At 44.0% G+C, this 17,492-nt stretch overlaps 1 protein-coding gene across 5 annotated transcripts in view; it reads right to left on the reverse strand.

The window, feature by feature from the left end:
* Nucleotides 1-16,944, reverse strand: part of DHRS12 (dehydrogenase/reductase 12) — a 30,163-nt gene extending 13,219 nt beyond the window's left edge. For 4 of the 5 annotated variants that reach the window (XM_055801663.1, XM_055801661.1, XM_055801660.1 and 1 more), the window contains exons 1-5: nt 16,832-16,944; nt 16,281-16,414; nt 13,297-13,379; nt 6,459-6,551; nt 5,005-5,086 (exon numbers count right to left, since the gene is read on the reverse strand). In XM_055801663.1, the coding sequence (XP_055657638.1) occupies nt 5,005-5,086; nt 6,459-6,551; nt 13,297-13,379; nt 16,281-16,414; nt 16,832-16,887 (448 nt within the window). In that variant the 5' untranslated portion in view covers nt 16,888-16,944. The remainder of the gene's footprint in view (nt 1-5,004; nt 5,087-6,458; nt 6,552-13,296; nt 13,380-16,280; nt 16,415-16,831) is intronic. The other variant, XM_055801665.1, reaches the window with a different exon arrangement.
* Between the last annotated feature and the right edge of the window lie 548 nt (nt 16,945-17,492).

The following is a 17,492-nucleotide window of genomic DNA, read 5'->3' on the forward strand; positions in this document are numbered from 1 at the left end:
ATTACTGCTGACCCTAGTGTCTTGGTGGATTCTAGAATAGTTTTTGCTTGATGTTCTATTTGGCAATTAGTGGTAAATTGTTGGTGAGGTTTTTAATCTGCTAACATTCAGATAAGGGCAGGCAGCCAGCACTACACTCAGTGAAGTTTTCCATCTGCCTGAGCTTTGCAGTATTATTAGGAACACTGTTATTTCAACTGTGAAAAAAGGGGAACAAAAAAAGCCCCTGAAAAAACCTTTTACTGTACAGATTTCAATAGCTCATTCATCTGGTAAAAATCGGTTAAATTGGCTTGCTTTTCTTATGTTCAAGTCTTAAAAAAACCACCCACCCCACCTCCCCCCCAAAAAACCAACAACACACAAGCAAAACCCACCACCACCAAAAAAACCAAAACCCAGAACAAGCTGACATTCTTCCTTGACCTGGTTATCTTTCCAAGCCTTCAGTTTCTGCAGTTGCAAGTAAGAGACCTCCCTGAGTCTGTTTCCTTAGTGCAAGATCAGGAATGAAGATTTTAGTGTACTGTCTCTGAGGGCCAATTCCACCACACTAGTAATAACCGAGAGTGTATAGGAAGAGCTAATGAACATGAAGACAAAATAAAGGTTTACATTTCCCTTGAATTACAAAGCTCAGCTCATAAGGGTTCCTCTGTGTGCTGGGAACCTAGGTTTCAGTACAGACAGTGGATGTGCAATTATATTCAACCTTATCCTTTCATGTAGTACCTCTCATCCATAAGTCTCAAAGCTCTTTAGAAAGAAAATTGGTATCATAGTCTTTTCACAGGTGAGGCTGTCTTGCCAAAGATCAGGCGCTGACCTCATGGCAGATTGACAGCTGGTATCCAAGTTGCCTGACTTCCGAGTAGTTCGGAACACAGTCCATCATGCCACACTGGCTTGTGCGAAGCACCAGTTAGATACACAGGGAAGAGGCTGACAAATAACCATACAGGTTAGGCAGTTTGCCGTGGATGGGCTGTACTGCTACAGTAGTAGAAAAACATCTTATTTCCTCTGGCCCTACCCCTTCTTGCACAGAGTAAGTTTATATGGCTATATTACTAAAACATGAGAGTGTGTTAGCCTGAAGAAAAGATGCATACTGGGAGCATCATTTATTTATCTCTGAGTGTGTTTCAGCATCCCCTTGGCTAGTAAGTAGCAATAAAAATGTAACATATATGCCATTTTTCCATGTCAAGCAAGAAGATGTGTTGAGTAAAAGTAAGGTGAGGCAGGCTATGAAATAGAGGAACCAGGATCATTTCAGCTAACTGTCTAATGCTTCAATAAGAACATGCTGCTGCTGCCTCCACTTGCCTACCAATGCTGACAGTTTTTTTCCCAAATGACTGAATACTGCCAGTTTCAATAGTCTTTGTTGGGAGTTTTACTAAAACAAGTAAAATAAAATAAATTTAAAAAGAAGGTGTTGACTCAGAAGTCTGCAAGTCTCATCAGAAGAAATGACTGCTTGTCACTGCCCACCTCCTGTGTAGATACAACCCTGAGTACAAGGCCTGCCCGCAGGAGGAAACGTAAGGGCAATAACACACAAACTAAAGGATACACAAATAAAATATGCCCATCAGGATTGGCAGCTTCCCAGGAAATCTGCCCACATTACCCCAAGCCAGTTGCTCAGTTTCATAGTGAAGGTGTGATTCAACCAGCAATGCGCCATTTCAGACTCATGTCTGGCTATTGCTCCCACATTACAGTCTAAGTGCTCCAACAGCTATTCTGCTCTCTGTACCTTCACTGAGCTCCAGCAATCAGAGCAACAGTTCTTGGGGATCTAGCAGGGAAAAAAGGTAAGATATTTCATGTGACAGTAACAATAGAAACACGAGCAACCACACGGCATTTGTGCCTGAGCCTCATTTTAAGGATGCTAGGCACCAGCACAGATACAGCTGCCACTGCCTGCTCAAAGCAGTTTAGTTTGATCTTGAATGTCAGACAAACTACACAAAACCTGAACTACCAACCTGCATTTTGCATTTTCACAACCGTCACCCACCTGCTTATTCCAACACCACTAGAGAGGACTCTGCACCTCCTGTTTCAGTGAGCCATCCTCAACTACCCAGCCATGGGCATTTCACATTAAGGGAAGTTTACTTTATATTCTAACTAGGATTATTTTCTTACATATTCATCTTACCCACCAGAGGCCTTATGCATTCATCTGTGTCCCTTTATGTCTAAGAAAAGATTTGGATATAAAGTATGTTTCACAAGACAGATAGATCAATTAGAACTGAACTCTAACACCCATTATACTCGAAAACAGACTAACAAGTCAGTCAAGAGGAAAATATTCCTAGACTGGATTTAGAAGTGCCACAGCATTTCAGACACCTAAATGAGCAATTCTACAGCTTATATAAATGTTAATCAGATATCAGATACAGAATTCAAAGACTCTGCCCTGCATTTAAAGCATGTTATATTTCAGAGTCTTGCATTCTTAGATAGTTACAACCTACACACTCCTTTGCTAGACCAGAGCTAAGATCCAAGGGTAGAAACAGACAGTGGAAGAAAGATGGAAGGAACACCCTGTATGTGAAGATCTGAAAAAAGCATTAAGATTATTCCACCTTATTTCTGCAGAAATCAGGCAGTCATGAGTTACTGCTTCCATGCTGCTGCCAAGGCAGACAACTGCAGATTTTCAAAAAAGGGGTCTGGGTCTCGAGCCCATGTCACCCTTCAGGCATTACCTTTTCTGCGGAAAGAGGCAGAGAGGGGAATTTAGTTTGTTCTCTCAGACCACATTCTAGTTTACAGCCAGCCTATGTACCAGCCATATCTAATTTAGCCAAGTTTTTCTCTGGGAACCTATAACCGATACAGAAATAACTTCTTCAAAGCGAAGCACACCCAAAGGTACCTAGTGCTTAGGGAAATTGCTTAACACAGCATCTACTCTGACAGGCCTTTCTCCATACAGCTTTCTCCTACTATAACTCCAGCAGATGTGATTTATTACCCCATCTCTGACTTTGAAGAAAAACTCTTGCAATTTGTTGATAGCATTGGTCCTTCACGTGTGTCTGACCTGCAAGCACAGAAACTTTTCCCTGCAGACAGGCCCTTCCCACTCAACCAAGTTCTAAAAGCTTCAAAATTTAATCCTTATTGTTGCCTAGACAGAACCTGTCTCCGCAAACAACCTGGGCCTTGTCTGAACTCTGCAGAAAAGTTGGACAATAGAGGATGACTTACCTGTCTCACCTTATCTGCTCAAATGTGCAATTACCTCCTCGACCTTTCTATACATTCATGCAGCAAGTGATATACAGATGAATAAAGGAGATCTATATGTAACATTCCTAAAAGATAATACAGGCATTTTCCTAGTTCACTACAATCGTAATTCTGCTTCCTCTGTGCAGCTGTATATCTGTTATGAGGCTGATTTACAGCTGGGAAAGCAGAACTTGCTGCTTCTACTTGTGTTATAAAATCTAATTCAAGTGATGCACAGTTCCTCAGAAATTAATTTCCTTAACGTTTAAAACTAAACCAAAACTTGCTTTCATGTTCATACTGTTGCCTTTGTTTGACTCTGCTTCTCTCTGGAAGAACTGCACCTTCGCACATCACTAGATTTTTGTTTGAAAGACCACAGGGGGGTTAAACTAACTTAAGGTGAATAAATCTCTCAAGGTAGAAGTGCTCGAACTTCTAGCTAGGGGAAATATGATGGCAAAATAAAATTAATTTTGAATGTTGTCCATAAGAAACAGAAGAATGTTAGCAGAAGATTAACTTGAAGAAAATGAATCTGTGCCTTTATACTTGAATTAATTGTCAGTTTAATGTAGTTAGACTTGCAGAAAAAATAAGCTGTATGCACCATATCAGTTAAGCACAATACATTTATACATAAAAATGTTAGTTTTCAGAAGTAAATAGGAGTTAAGGAAGCAACACAGGAAAAAGGCTAAGAATAAAACCCAGCAGTGGTTTCCAGGCTATATTAGTTCTATAAATGCCTGATCTTTATAGCCTAAGCTTCCCCCTTCCTCATCCCAAATACTGATGAACAGGAGGAAGATACAGAAACAAAATTCCGCCTTAATGTGTCACTTCTAAATATATAAAAGACAGTCTTTTGAGAAAGCCACCTACCCTGCATGGAGGCAGAGGGGGGAAAAGAGAGTGTCAGGACTGTCAGCTGATGCAAGTACCACAACTCTCTTTGCAAGAGGTGCAGCTTTCAGCTCTACAGATATCAGTGGTAGCAGAAGGCTCTTCCCACTGCTGGCTGGCTGTTTGCTCACATCTTTTCCACAGCTTTTGTGGGGGAACGTTTCACTTTGCTCATTGTCTTCCCTGCTCATCCACATCTCTCCCTTCCCATTTGCTTCCCTCATTTTGTCCATGTTATACCTTCACCACAGAGTTCATGGGGTATTCCCATTATATGTGGAGTGCCTAAGACTTACCCAGTACTGCTCAATCATTTGACTAGGTGTTGCATCTGTTTGAGAGTATCCAGGGCACTATATAAGGCACAGCCTTCCTACACAGTGCCTCTGTCACATCAAACAGGGCTGATCAAGCCTACTGAAACATTTGAATGTCTTTTTAAACATCTGAACATGCTCCAAGCTCTATCCAAGCCATAGAAGCACACTTATTAAAAAGAGAGCATCATTAGCAGCACTGCTTGGAACAAAGTTCCCTAGCAAATTTCAGAATCAATTTAAGTAAATTTATCTGCATTTGTCCACTGCTATGCTAAATAAAGTCACTGATATGAGAACAAGTGAAAGAAATGGAGAAATTAACAGAACTAAAACGAAAAAAGACACTCCAAACTAGCTGTAATATTTCTTTTCCTTTCCTGCTTCTTCCCTGTCATAGCAATGGTATGGTCCCTCTTTGAGCAGGAATACATAACTCATGAACCCAGATGTAAAAAACCATACTTGCATAATCAAATTAAGTATATTTCAGAACTAAGCCTTCAATACTCACCCAAAGTGTTCGTTGCAAAGTTTTTTTCAAGTCCATCTTCAGTTAATTCTCTGTTATTCACCATACAACCTGCATTGTTGACCTGTAAGACAACTCTTGTAAACAAAAATGTATCTACACAAATATCTACAAACAAATTCACACATACAAGCAGACCATGTTAGTTTGCAACATAAAGCTACAAACTGTTTTAATAAATCTTGCTACTCCAAATCACACTACTCTGTTGATGACCATAAAGGTTCTTTACAAAAAGAACGATCTTCAGAGAAATGGCTCACCACACATGGTAGTAAACAAAGAGCCAAGTCCTCTTCACGCCTTACTCCATGTTTTTAAACTTCTCTCACAGAAAGTAATATGCAAGTTTTAGAGCAAATATTAGAATGTAAATAAGCAGTGTAGTTTTAGTCTCATCTAAGAGACAGCACTGACCCCACATCACCCACACTAACGGTCATGTATTCTCCATTAAGGGAAAATTCACTGTGGGAAGCTGTGCAACGTGCAGTAGAATGGCTCACAGGAACTCCCATCCTCAGCAAATTAAAATAATTAGCTCCAAACTTGGCAGATTAGCCAGGCCAGCAGGCTGCTGCATCCTAGTTAGCCCTGAGAAGGGCACAGCTAACCAGCAGAGGTGCTTCACATTGACTTTGTGCCCTGGTTGTAGGGACCCCAGTTTTTCTGTCTGCCTGGCAATCCTGAAGATACCCCGTCTGACTCACACGTTGCTAAAACAGCACTGCACCACACAGCTGGATGCATTGTAAGGTAAAACTTCATGAACAGCCAGAAGTTTGCAAGCTATGTGTAGCTAGCACATTCTCAGACACAATTCTTTCTTTGCTCCAACATCCAGAGGAACCTCAAGCTTTACCTTCCCACCTCAAAAAAAGAAATGCACATCATCCACTGCCACTCCTCAAAAGCTGTTTTCCCATTTCCATCAGAATTTCCTCATCTAGCAAGCACCAAAACAACTGCTCCAGATGCCTCAGTTTTAGTACAGCACCCAGAGCAAATTTTCACTGGTAAATAAAGGGGAAAGTGTACTGAGCCCTTACCAGCCATGATGCTTAACTGTTTGCTCTCTCCCTGGCTCTGTTTTAGACTGGTCTAACTTGACTTTCTATAAAAGTTTAATGTTTAAGAAAGACTAGCTTTAAGAGGGACAAAGTTATTAGTAATGAAAGTCAAACAGAAAACATATGGTAAGAACCTCAAAAGATGCAGCTAAAAAATTACTGCTTGTCTCTTTTTTTGTAGCATATCTCTGTATGTGAGCTAAGAACGGACAAGAGCAAACAGACCATGGAGACTACTGCAAACGCATTTAGAGAAAACCAAGCAGAGAATTTTGAGCCAAGTTGTGAAATCTACACTACCAGTTGGACAAATTCATAGGCTACACACACCAAAGACAGACACATGATTTAAGTATGCAAACTTACCAACACATTTAATTTATGTTCATTTTTGAATTTTTCAGCAAACTTCCAGATTTCTTTGGGATTAGATAGATCCACAATATGGAAGAAGATATTCTAAAGGAAAAAAAAAAAAAAAAAATAAGTTACAATCAACAGGGACAGTGAAGAGACCCTGCTCACTGTTAAGGGCTGCCTAGGTGAAAAAGTATCTAAGCAGTATGAAAAAATCTCTCTAGAACACAACTAAAACACTGAGGTTAACATGCACAACTAGGAAATCTAATTCTAGCCCTTAAAACATGTTTAGTGACTTGGTTCAGTTGCTTCTGAGCCATAGCTTTAATGCTGAATTTATTAAGAGAGCCCTACTTAGATAAATGTATGTGACAGTCAGGCATAGCAGAGAACTAGAAAAATATTGCAAAGCTTGCAAAATTTCTGTTTTAACAAGTCATACAGCAACTTTCTCTTCAGCTGAAAGCAACTTTCCAAAGAAATGCTCAAGGTCACAGGATCAGAGAATAATTTAGGTTGAGAGGGGTCCTCTGGAGGCTGCTTGGTCCCGCTGCCAACTCAAGGCAGGTAACTAAGATCAGGTTGTCCAGAAAAGTTTTATTTCCAAAGATGGAGATTCACCAGCCTCTCTGAGCACCATGCTCCAGTCTTTGACCACCCTCATGGTAAAAAAAACCTGCCCTACTATCTAGTCAGAATTTTGCCCTGTTACAGCGTGTGTCTGCTACCTCTTGTCCTTTGACTGCAGACCTCCAAAAGAAGCATGGCACTGCCTTCCCTACACCCTCCCATCACGGGGCTGTACACTACAGTGTGTACCCATCTCAACCTTCTCAACACTGAATGAGCCAGTCCTCTTAGCCTCTCCTTATACATCACACGTCCCATCTCCCTAGTCACCTTGGCAGCCATCTGCTTGACTTGCTCCAGGACATTGATGACTTCCTTGTCCTGGGGAGCTCAAAACTGAGCACGGAACTCCTCCTGTGGTCTCACAGTCTTAATGGAGAGGAAAATGCACTTCTTTCAGCCTGCTGGCTACACTCACATTCATGCAGCCTGGGGTGTGGCTGGCCATCCTTGCCCCAGGGCACACTGCTCACTCAGGGACAACTTGAAACTCTCAGGTCCTTTTCTGCAAAGCTGCTTTCCAGCCAGCTAGTCCCAACCTGTACTACTCCATGGGGTTACTCCATCCCAGGGCAGGATTGTGCACCTGCTCCTGGTGAACTTCATGAGGTTCATGTCAGCCTATTTCGTCACCTGTTAAATCCCTCTGAATAGCAGCCCTGCCCCCCAGTTCCCTCTCCTCATTTAAGACCTGCAATCCGATAAAGATTGCACTTCACTCCGTCCAAGTTGTTAAAAGAGATGCTAAACAGGTTTTGCCCCTGTACTGACTTGTGGGGGATGTCACTAAAAAATTTTAACAGATCAGCTTTTCACTGTTGATTGTCATTTTTGAGCCAAATGTTCCACTTTTCCCCCCAGCTTGTTATCCACCAGTTCAAACAACATGTCTCCAAACTGGCTACAAGGATACTAGACCACGTAAAAAGCAAAGTTAAGGAAAGAGGCAAGCACTGCTCTCCTCTTGCCCACAGGCAGAGTCATCTCACCAAAGGCAGCAATCAGGACAGTCAGGCCAGGTTCGCCCTTTACACGCTGTTTTTTCCACAACTACCTTTCTGTCTTTCATGGCTTCCACAAGGATTTGCTCCATAGTTTTCCCAGGGACCAAGGTGAGGCTGACCAGCCTGTAGTTCCCCAAATCCTGCTTGCCTTTTTTGAAGGCGAGTGGTTTGTCTTTTTCCAGTTAACGGGAAGCATCTCCCACTTTGAGGAGGTTTCCCATGAAGATCAACCATCTTTCTCAGTGCCTTTTGCTCCTCATGGCTGCCTCCCATGGGATCCTGCCAACCAGGTCCATTAAAAGACAAAATCTGCTTTTCTAAAACCAAAGATTGTAATTCTACTCATTCTTCTCACCTGTCTCAATCTTATATTCCAGTCTCATGGCCACTTCCACCAAGACAGCAATTCAAGACTACTATTTATAGCAGGTCCAGCAGAGATCACCCGTAGCTGGCTTGTCCAACACTCATAAAAAAATTGTCCTCAATGCTCTCCAGAAATCTCCTGGACTGTATCAGGGTGGTTCAAGTGCTCCATGGCTACCATGACCTGTGATGATGGGGCTTCCCTAGCCTTCTAAAAAACCACTCTGTCTACTTCCTCTACTTCATCAGGCAATCCGTAGTAGACAACCACCACAATGTTATCAACATCGATTCTGACCTACGTGCCTTACCCATAAGCTCTCAACTGGCTTATTACCCATTTCAGAGCAAAGCTCCATGCATTCAAGCCATTTCTTTGCGCAGAGCACAAATCCTCCACCTTGTCTTCCCAGCTTGCCTTTCTAAAAGGGCCTGTATACAACCCATTCCAGCACTCTAGTCATGTCAGCCATATCTCTCTAATCCCAGTGAGATCACAGCTCTGCAACTGTGCATGGATTCCTGTGTTTCCTATGCCAGAAGCATTCATGTACAGGCATCTGAAATGGGCTCGTAGTCACGCTGCTTTCACACAAAAACTAAGATTCTCCTCCATGTTCTGTCCCCTAGACACATAACCACTGTCGCCATGACTCCACTGGGCTTGGTCACTATCCCCCAGTGAAACCACTTTAAAGCCCTCCTCACTAGCTTAGCACACCTGTTGGCAAAGATACTCTTGCTCCACTTTGTCATTCCTGCTCAGCAACGCTCAAGAGGTCATAAAGGCCAAAACCAAAGTGACACCAGCTGCACCTTCAGGGTGTCTGTGCTCCTGCACAAGCCCTTTGCTTTCACTGGAAGGATTTAGGAGAGCATTACTTGAGCCCCCATGCCCTTTATCCTCTATAAGGCACTCTTGATTAACTCAGGGTCACCCCTCACAATGTCATGGGTGCCCATGTGGTTGGGCAACAAGAGATACTGGCCAGAGGTCCAAATGAGCCTCAGCAGCCTCTCCACAACACCATGGATGTGAGTCCCTAGCAAGTGACAAACCTCTCCAGACATCGAGCCAAGACTGCAGATGGGTGCCTCCAACCCCCCCAGGGAGGGAGCCTCCAACCATTATCACCCACCACTTCCTCCCAGTGCTGACAACAGTTCAGGCTCATCTGTCTCCACACTTCCCCTGACAGAGCTTGTTCTTCCTTATCTGTTACCATGGCACTATACCTATAAATGCACATCTGCTGGCAGATAACAAGCCTGCCTTGTGTTGCCAGCAGTCACAAGCTTCCATTCCTCCCCATCTTGGGAGTCTCTATCCACTGCTTATTCAAGCACAGTTTCTATCTGTCCCTTCTTCTGTGCAATGTTGGGGTTTGTGCTCTTCCACCCTCTGCAAAGACCTTGTCAATATCCTGTTTCTGTTCGCTATGGGTATGCAGCCTGCTCATCTCCTGCCGTTGCTTCACCCGGAAGCCCAGCACCTCAACAGCAGAACCCAACCGATAAGGCCACCATCATGCTCTACCCCAGGCTCAGGGAGAAGTACCAGTGACTCCCTGCAGCCCAATATCTGCCACATCATTCCTCTGGAGCTCTGTCTGGGCCAGCCTCCCATGTGCCAGGCACAGCTGCTCCAACCAGGGCAGGAGAGCACACTTCCAGGTGCATCACTGCACCCACTCCAGCTGTCTCAGTGTTGGGTACCTTCTGCAACCCCTTCCATGCTAACTGCTGCATTAACTGCTAAGTCCTTGTTAGCTACCCCATGTCACAACAGTCTTGCAATGTTTTGACATACTTATGACCAGGAATGTGGATGCAATAGAACAAAAAAAGGAAAAGCTTGACATAGAGCAAATTTATAATTTTCTAAACCACTAAAGCTAGAAATATCGCCTCTCTCCAAAACATCACAAACCTTTTACTGTTTGTTACAAGCAATTCTCTTGCTTTTTGCAGATTTGTGTTCTACCTACCTAGTACAAGCACAGTGGCATTTATCATAGGCATACAAAAGGCATGTCAACTCCTACTCTTCTCCTAGATAGCACTTAGTCTCAAAGACATACCACAGATAGTCTTATGAAGTAACCCAGGAAAAGGCAGCTTTAAAATAATTATGCAGAGGAAATGTTCTCATGCAAAACAACAAATAATCATTAAAGGGCCTCCACTCTTTCCAAGTTGTTTCTTTAAATACTCATCATACAAGCAAATAAGATGAGCAAAGAAGCTGAGAAAATTATAAGACATTATTCCCTGCGTATAATTCTGCTTCCCTGAAGATAAGAAACGCATGACTCTTCCTCTCTAACCATTGGATTTCAGCTTCTTAGTTGAGTTACGTCAGAATTTTCTCATGGTAATGTTAATTTCTGACCAAAAACCTAACACTGCTCTACTGTTTCTAACTGGATACCTCTCTTAAAGCTTTCTACTTTTAAAGCTACTACCACTATGTAGTAGTACAGAAGAACTGAACTTTTTGGGACAGATGTTCAATATTACAAGTGATTTCAGAGACTGAAAAACACCTAAATCAATAATTGTCTGCTGAAGACTGTCACATTGGCTCAGAAAAAGGATGCACAGGCCTGTTCCCTATAAAAGTCCTTAAGGTAGCAAAGCCATTTTCAAAGTGAGACCTAATCTCTGTGATTAGATCTACTTTAACAGGTTAGGGGAACTTCCCGGTTCCCAGGTCTAGGTGCACCTGCCTGCCAAATAACAACTCCATTTCAGCACCAAACTCCAGCTGGTGTTGCTGTGGAAGATGGAAAAAATCTTTGGTATATGCTACAACAGGATCTCTGTCCAGATGATCAAGTTAACAGCTCAAGGAGGAGGAAGTTAAGTCTGGATAGAGCTTGTCAAGTTGCAGATATGGTACTTTATTATCTCCCTGGATTGCTTCTGAATGAGTATTTATAAAGAGGGATGTTCTAGTGGACTCCTTATCAAAATGACTCTTCCCAATACAGTCACATGTCCCACAGGGTCTCTTTTACAGCTTGTCTAACACTTCACGGAACGCTGCTTTTTGTACAAGTACCCTGTCCCCAGGGTCTCACACAAGTTCTGCAGTGCTCTCAAACTCTTCCAAGACTAGAGAAACTACAGATTTGCAGCATACCAAGAGTGGGAATGCAGTAATTGTGCTGCTTTTAGAGGAAGAACATTATTTGCCTCAAGTTTTGTTTCACCAAATGACAAAAAATAGAACGTGAAGGAACCTTCAGAGGTCATCAAACTTACCCTTCTTCCCAGGCTGTCTGTCTGCAGTTAGAAAAGACGGTAACACAGATAATCACCAGTCTTACTATAGCCATGGGATTACACAGTTACAGACAGCTGGAAAGTATTATTTTCTACATAAGGACTGATCTAATTCACCTCCATTAAAGAACTGAAGTGTAATGCTGGTTGTGTCACACTAGGGAGCTGAAACCAAAGAGCAGAAATTTAGTCAATATGGTATCTCTAACCATTAAAAGCCTTCAGAAATTTTGATTCACATTAAAAACTATTACTGGAATCAAACCACTGTGTTCAAGAGCCAAGTCACTATTTAAAATTAAGACAGATCTCCATCCAAGTGTTGTGAGTTAACCTCAGTAGGCAGCTAAGCCCCACACAACTGCTCGCTCACTTCCCTCCCAATGAGATGGGGGAGAGAACTGAAAGGATAAAACTGAAAAAAATTGTGGGTTAAGTAAAGATAGGTTAATAAGTGAAGTACAGCTGTGTGTGCAAACAAAGCAAAATAAAAAAGAAAAATCCTTAGTTTTATTTGCCTGACTTTTCATTGTCAGGCAAGTGTTTAGCAATCCCCAGGAAAGCAGGCCTTCATGACATGCAACAGTGATTTGGAAAGTCAAACAGCGTAATAGCAAATGTCCCCCCCTTCCTCCAGCTTTTATTGCTGAGCATGACATCATATGGTATAGGATATCCCTTTGGGCAGTTGGGGTCAGTTGTCCCAGTATGTCCCTTCCCAACTTTTTGTGCATCCCCAGCTACTCGCTGGTGGGGCAGCATGAGAACCAGAAAAGGTACTGATGCTGGGCGAGCACTGCTCAGCAACTAAAACACAGGTTTTGGTCACAAATCCAAAACATACCACTATAGGAGCTGCCATGAAAAAAATTAACTCTATCCTAGCCAAAACACAAAGATAGAAAGATAATGACTGCACTCCTCCATAAGCACACCCTCCCGAACAATTAGTAAAAGCAACAGTGCCAGCTACAGGGGGATACTGTACAGTGATATATGCAGAAGCAAAAAGAATATGTAACAGAAGGGAAGAGGTAAGGAAGAGAAATTACAAAAAAAAAAAAAAAAAAAAAAAAAAAAAAAAAAAAAGAGATGGGAAAGTATGTAAAGCATGGAACTAGGACCACACACAGAACTTCACAGAGCAGCCAACCTTAGCAAATCAAGAGTGTGTTATTCAAACACATAAAACCTTCAACTCCAGTGCTGAGACTCATAAATGCTGTTGTTAAGAGTGTTGCAGTGCATTAACTTTTCAAAGCCTCAGCCACATAGTTAGGAATAGTAAGTAGGACATCACAAAACATATCAGCAACAAACATTAAGTAAAACAGCGTGCTGCTGGTGATGTTATTAATCATAGAAAACATCACCTAGTGAAATTAAATCACTTGAAACCAAGTGCGTGATAAGCTACTAGACATTTCCATGTCCGTATGAAACTACTATTGAAAACACAACAGCAAAATGACAGAACAGACTAAGCATCTCAAGGCCTCTGAGGTCTTTAATATTAATCTTCCTAAGAGTAAACAAAAGACTGAAAAAAAACTCACGTGATTGCCGGTTTCTGTCACTATTTCTCCTTTGGCAACCTCTGCCCGTTCTTTATTTCGGCAAACCAGATGAACCGTGCCACCTGGTGGATTTCGACAAGAAACACATTTTATAATTACTATGTTTGGGGGAGGCATCAACAAAGAAGGAAGGCCGGGAAGCAATGTGCAATTTGCAGCTCTTGTTTGGGGTTAGTTTCTGATACAATCCAAATGAAACAAAAAACCTCTTGTGATTGCACACCAGTTTGCAGGAAATGGCCACAAACTGCAGCTTAGGTATCAAGAAAAAAAAAGATGCAGAATTTCCATCCTTGCAGGTTTCAAGATCCAGCAAGACAAAGCAATGGCTGGTTTGATCTAGTGTTGGCAACAGTCTTGCTTCAGGTGAGATGCTGGACAAGATGACCTCTAGAGGTCCCTTCTAACCATCTTTTCTATGAAAGGAACATGCCGGGCAAGGCTCCTCTCAAAGGCCTGGATACTTATCGTGACCTTATAACTTAGCTACCTTAAAGACACCCTTCAAGAAGGGGACCAACGTACAGGTAGGCATAATTCTTTTTAATTTTTATGCTTTGTATTCTCTGATCATCACAAGCAATATGTTACTCTCAGTCACAGGAATACCCGCACTCTACTTTTACCCATTTTTAAGGGTGTTTTAGGGGTTGCTAGCAATGCATCACTAGAAGGCTCAAGCAATATAATCCCAAAGGATTGATAATAGAAACAATGGTGCTGGGTCACTCTTCTAACACCTGGAACCCAAATGCAAGACACTAAGTCTACCTTCGGAATAGAGCAGTCACACTGCACAGCCCAGAGTGGGGTCTGATAATGAAATTTTCTGTCTACAAGAGAGGTTTTTCCACTGAGGACCACCATTGCAAGTATATTTGGCATGCAGCTAATGCAGCCAACAAGTTTCAAGGTTCTTTTGAAATTTTCTAACAGGGTCTGACTCCTCCACTGCACTGCCAGAGTTGACCGAGTTACTTTTACCAAGTTCATAACCGCAGGCAGCAGGGGGAAACTCCCGAATCTGGGATAATCATACAAATGACACTAACCAACAATTAATACAGTTTTGTCTTCATTTTGTGTTACACATGTACCATACATGGAAGGAACCATGCACAGACAGCCACCGAGTATTTCCAGATCAGAATGAAAGTTTTTGACCCAGGGAGAACAGATTTCATAAGCAAGACAAAAGGCAATCAGAAGGGGCAGCATCCAATGCTTGCTTCTTTGGCCATTCTCACAGTGACTGCAGGCTTCAGTGCAAAGGAGGGCTTTAGTTACAGATCTTAAGGCAGTTAAGGATGTACACTTGCAGATGTTTAAGGAGCTCTTCCCAAGACACAGGGTACAGCACAAGTAACGTGTACAAATTAGACACATGGAAGAAGTAGCTGGCCTTCAAGCTGATCAGGAACATTCTCATAGTCTACACTGAAAAATCTTCAGGGGAAATATTTGGGTTCTAAGGGCTCTGAATATGAACATTTTTCTTGATGTTAAGGAGAGGGGGAAATTTTGGTGTGACCTATAGGCTAGGAAAGGGATTTGAATATATTTTCCGTAGTAAAGATTGATGTTATTTGAACTTAAACAACACGTGGGAATTGTCAGAGTGGCTGGGAGAAGACTGTGTCAAACTGGAAATGCAGTTCAGAAGACACATGGGAAAGCCCAAATCTGTAATAGCCATAAGACACCAATACAGAGAGAAGCTGAACTCAGGCTAAAGAAGTTATCATCATTATTTACAAAAATATGAAGTACTTGAAGGTAAAGCCAACATAGCTTTGTTATTCTTTTTGCCAAGTCTGAATTCCTTATTTCTTGTCATAGTGTACTTGAAGAGACTCAACTAGAAACTAGGGCCCCAACAACTGACATTGTGTTTCAGAGCGACAAGTTCAAGGACAGGATCAGTATCACTCTTTTAGGTCATTTTAACTTCATATACACAGCAACACAAACACAAGGTTCAGCCAAGCAGTCTGAACCCAAGGTTGTTCTTTGGGCTTCAAATACCAGACATGGTGACCAAATCCTATGCAGATCCAGTCATCTTGACAGCTTTCAAAACCTGGCAGTCACATCTGTTTATGAGCAAAACAGTCTCCAGACAAAGCACTATTTAGATAAGGCTATTATACATAATGGCAGTGGTGGGAACCTGAAATCAATCATATACTGGCTACTAGCACTGATGGGGATCTTTAACTCAAAGGCTCTTTCATGCTAATAATTTTGAATCAGTTTAACTGAGTCACCACTTCATAAGATAGTTATGAAACCTAGGCAGGCAAAGAGAGCAAAGAGCTGCAAGCTCCTCCCTTCCATTCTACGTGCCAAAACTCCTATCACAAGAAGTATTATTGTGTCAGCTCTGAAAGGGGTTAGGTTTATCCTTCAACAGCAGCTAGTTCCAGTTCATACCATCTCCTTGCTTACAGAAAGCAACAGAAAAAAATGGTTGCTTGTAACCAGTTAAAGGGCACAAACTCCAGGTTATTATCACTCGGATCAAGTGCAGCTTCTTTTATACCCGCCCATCTCAGCTTAGCAAAGCCAATTGTTTTCTTTCATCATATGATACATTTGTAACTTCTTCAAAACTGTTCAAATTTAGCCAGGCTGCTACTTGTACCACGTAAGTCCTAAAAGCCTATAAGCCACAAACAGACCTCCATCCACCAGCACCACCACAAGGGCCAGATAGTTTCAGTAAACCTGCACTTAAGAAACACTTTGCAGATTGTCTCCACTAACGTGGTTTCATTACTCCAGTTTTCACAGCACCGATCATGCTTAAATCTCTAACCCCCACAGACTCCCTTGATAAATAACACGCCTGACCGCTCATCCCCAGGAGCTGCATTGTTGCACTTGTGCTGGAAGGGCAGGCCTGATCCCTTCCATCTTCTCCGTATGGACCCCTCAGGGCTCCTCATGCCTGCCCGGCTCACCTCTCCTCGCTATCTCTTTGGCTGTGGCCTTGCCAATGCCACTGTTGGCACCAGTGACCAGAAAGGATCTTCCAGCCACGTCCACCTCCACATCAGCTGGATTGAAGTGCTTGGAAGCAGACTCATAGCCGGTCCTGAATAAATCAGAGACACCTGTGAGAAACTAGAAGAGAGTACCTCCAAAAAACACAGGGGGCAGTTGAGAAGCGCTCTTCCCTCACAGCTCCGCGTGGGCTAAACACCCCCTCCTCCCCGTTATCCTCCGTGCTGGAGGGAGAGGCCAGGTATAGCACCAGTGACACTGCAGCGAGTGACATAGCGACAGCTGAAAGACTTTGCTCGCCACAGGCCACACGGGCCAAGCCCTGAGAGGCGGGAGCCGGCCCGGCTGCAGTCCCGGGGCAGGTGCCTGAGCGGGCAGCTCCCACAGGGAAGGTGCTGACATCGGTCCGCTCAGGCGGAGCGGGGGAGGCTGCCATTAAAAATACACAGAAACCGAACGCCCAGAAACGGCCCCAGCCTGTCCGCAGCGCCCGCCCCGCCGCCTGTACCTCGTGTATTCCCGCAGCCCCTTCACGAACCACACGGCGTTGCGGTACCAGGACATGGCGCCGCTGCCGCCACAGCAACGCCGCCCCGCCCCTGCCCTTACATAAGGCGCCCGGGCCGGCCCTGCCCGTCCCTGCCCTGCCCGCCCGCCCGCCCGCCGTTAGGTAACGGCCCGGCCCGGCCCTGCCCGCCGTTAGGTAACGGCCCGGGGCGGCCCAGCCCTGCCCTGCCCGCCCGCTGTTAGGTAACGGCCCGGGGCGGCCCTGCCCGCGGTGGCCGCCGCCGTTATAGGCTGCCCGCCCACCTGAGGGGCGAGGGCTAGGGCGGGTGGTGCATGCCTGTGGAGGGAAGTTGTACCCCCCTTCCTCCCCCGCAGCAGTTTGCGGGTTGTTTTTTTCTTATCCTTTCCGTTCCCCCCCTCCCTCGTCAGGCGGTGAGGGAAGGGGGCCGCTTCCAGCCGCCGGCCTGGGTGCCTCCGGCCAGCCCTGGGGTGCTTCGGCGGGTGCCGCAGTCCCCGGCCGCGGCGCCCGGTGGCGGCGGTGGCAGAGGGGAGGAGGAGAGTTTCCCTGGGCACCTGCCGGCCACAGGTGCCAGTGCCAGCCACAGCGACAGTGCTAGCCGAGCCGAGGCTGGAAATGGGGTGTCATTTTGGGAATGGGGAGC

This window comes from Falco peregrinus, chromosome 4 (assembly GCF_023634155.1).
Source record: "Falco peregrinus isolate bFalPer1 chromosome 4, bFalPer1.pri, whole genome shotgun sequence".
In the NCBI taxonomy this organism is placed as follows: Eukaryota; Metazoa; Chordata; class Aves; order Falconiformes; family Falconidae; genus Falco; species Falco peregrinus.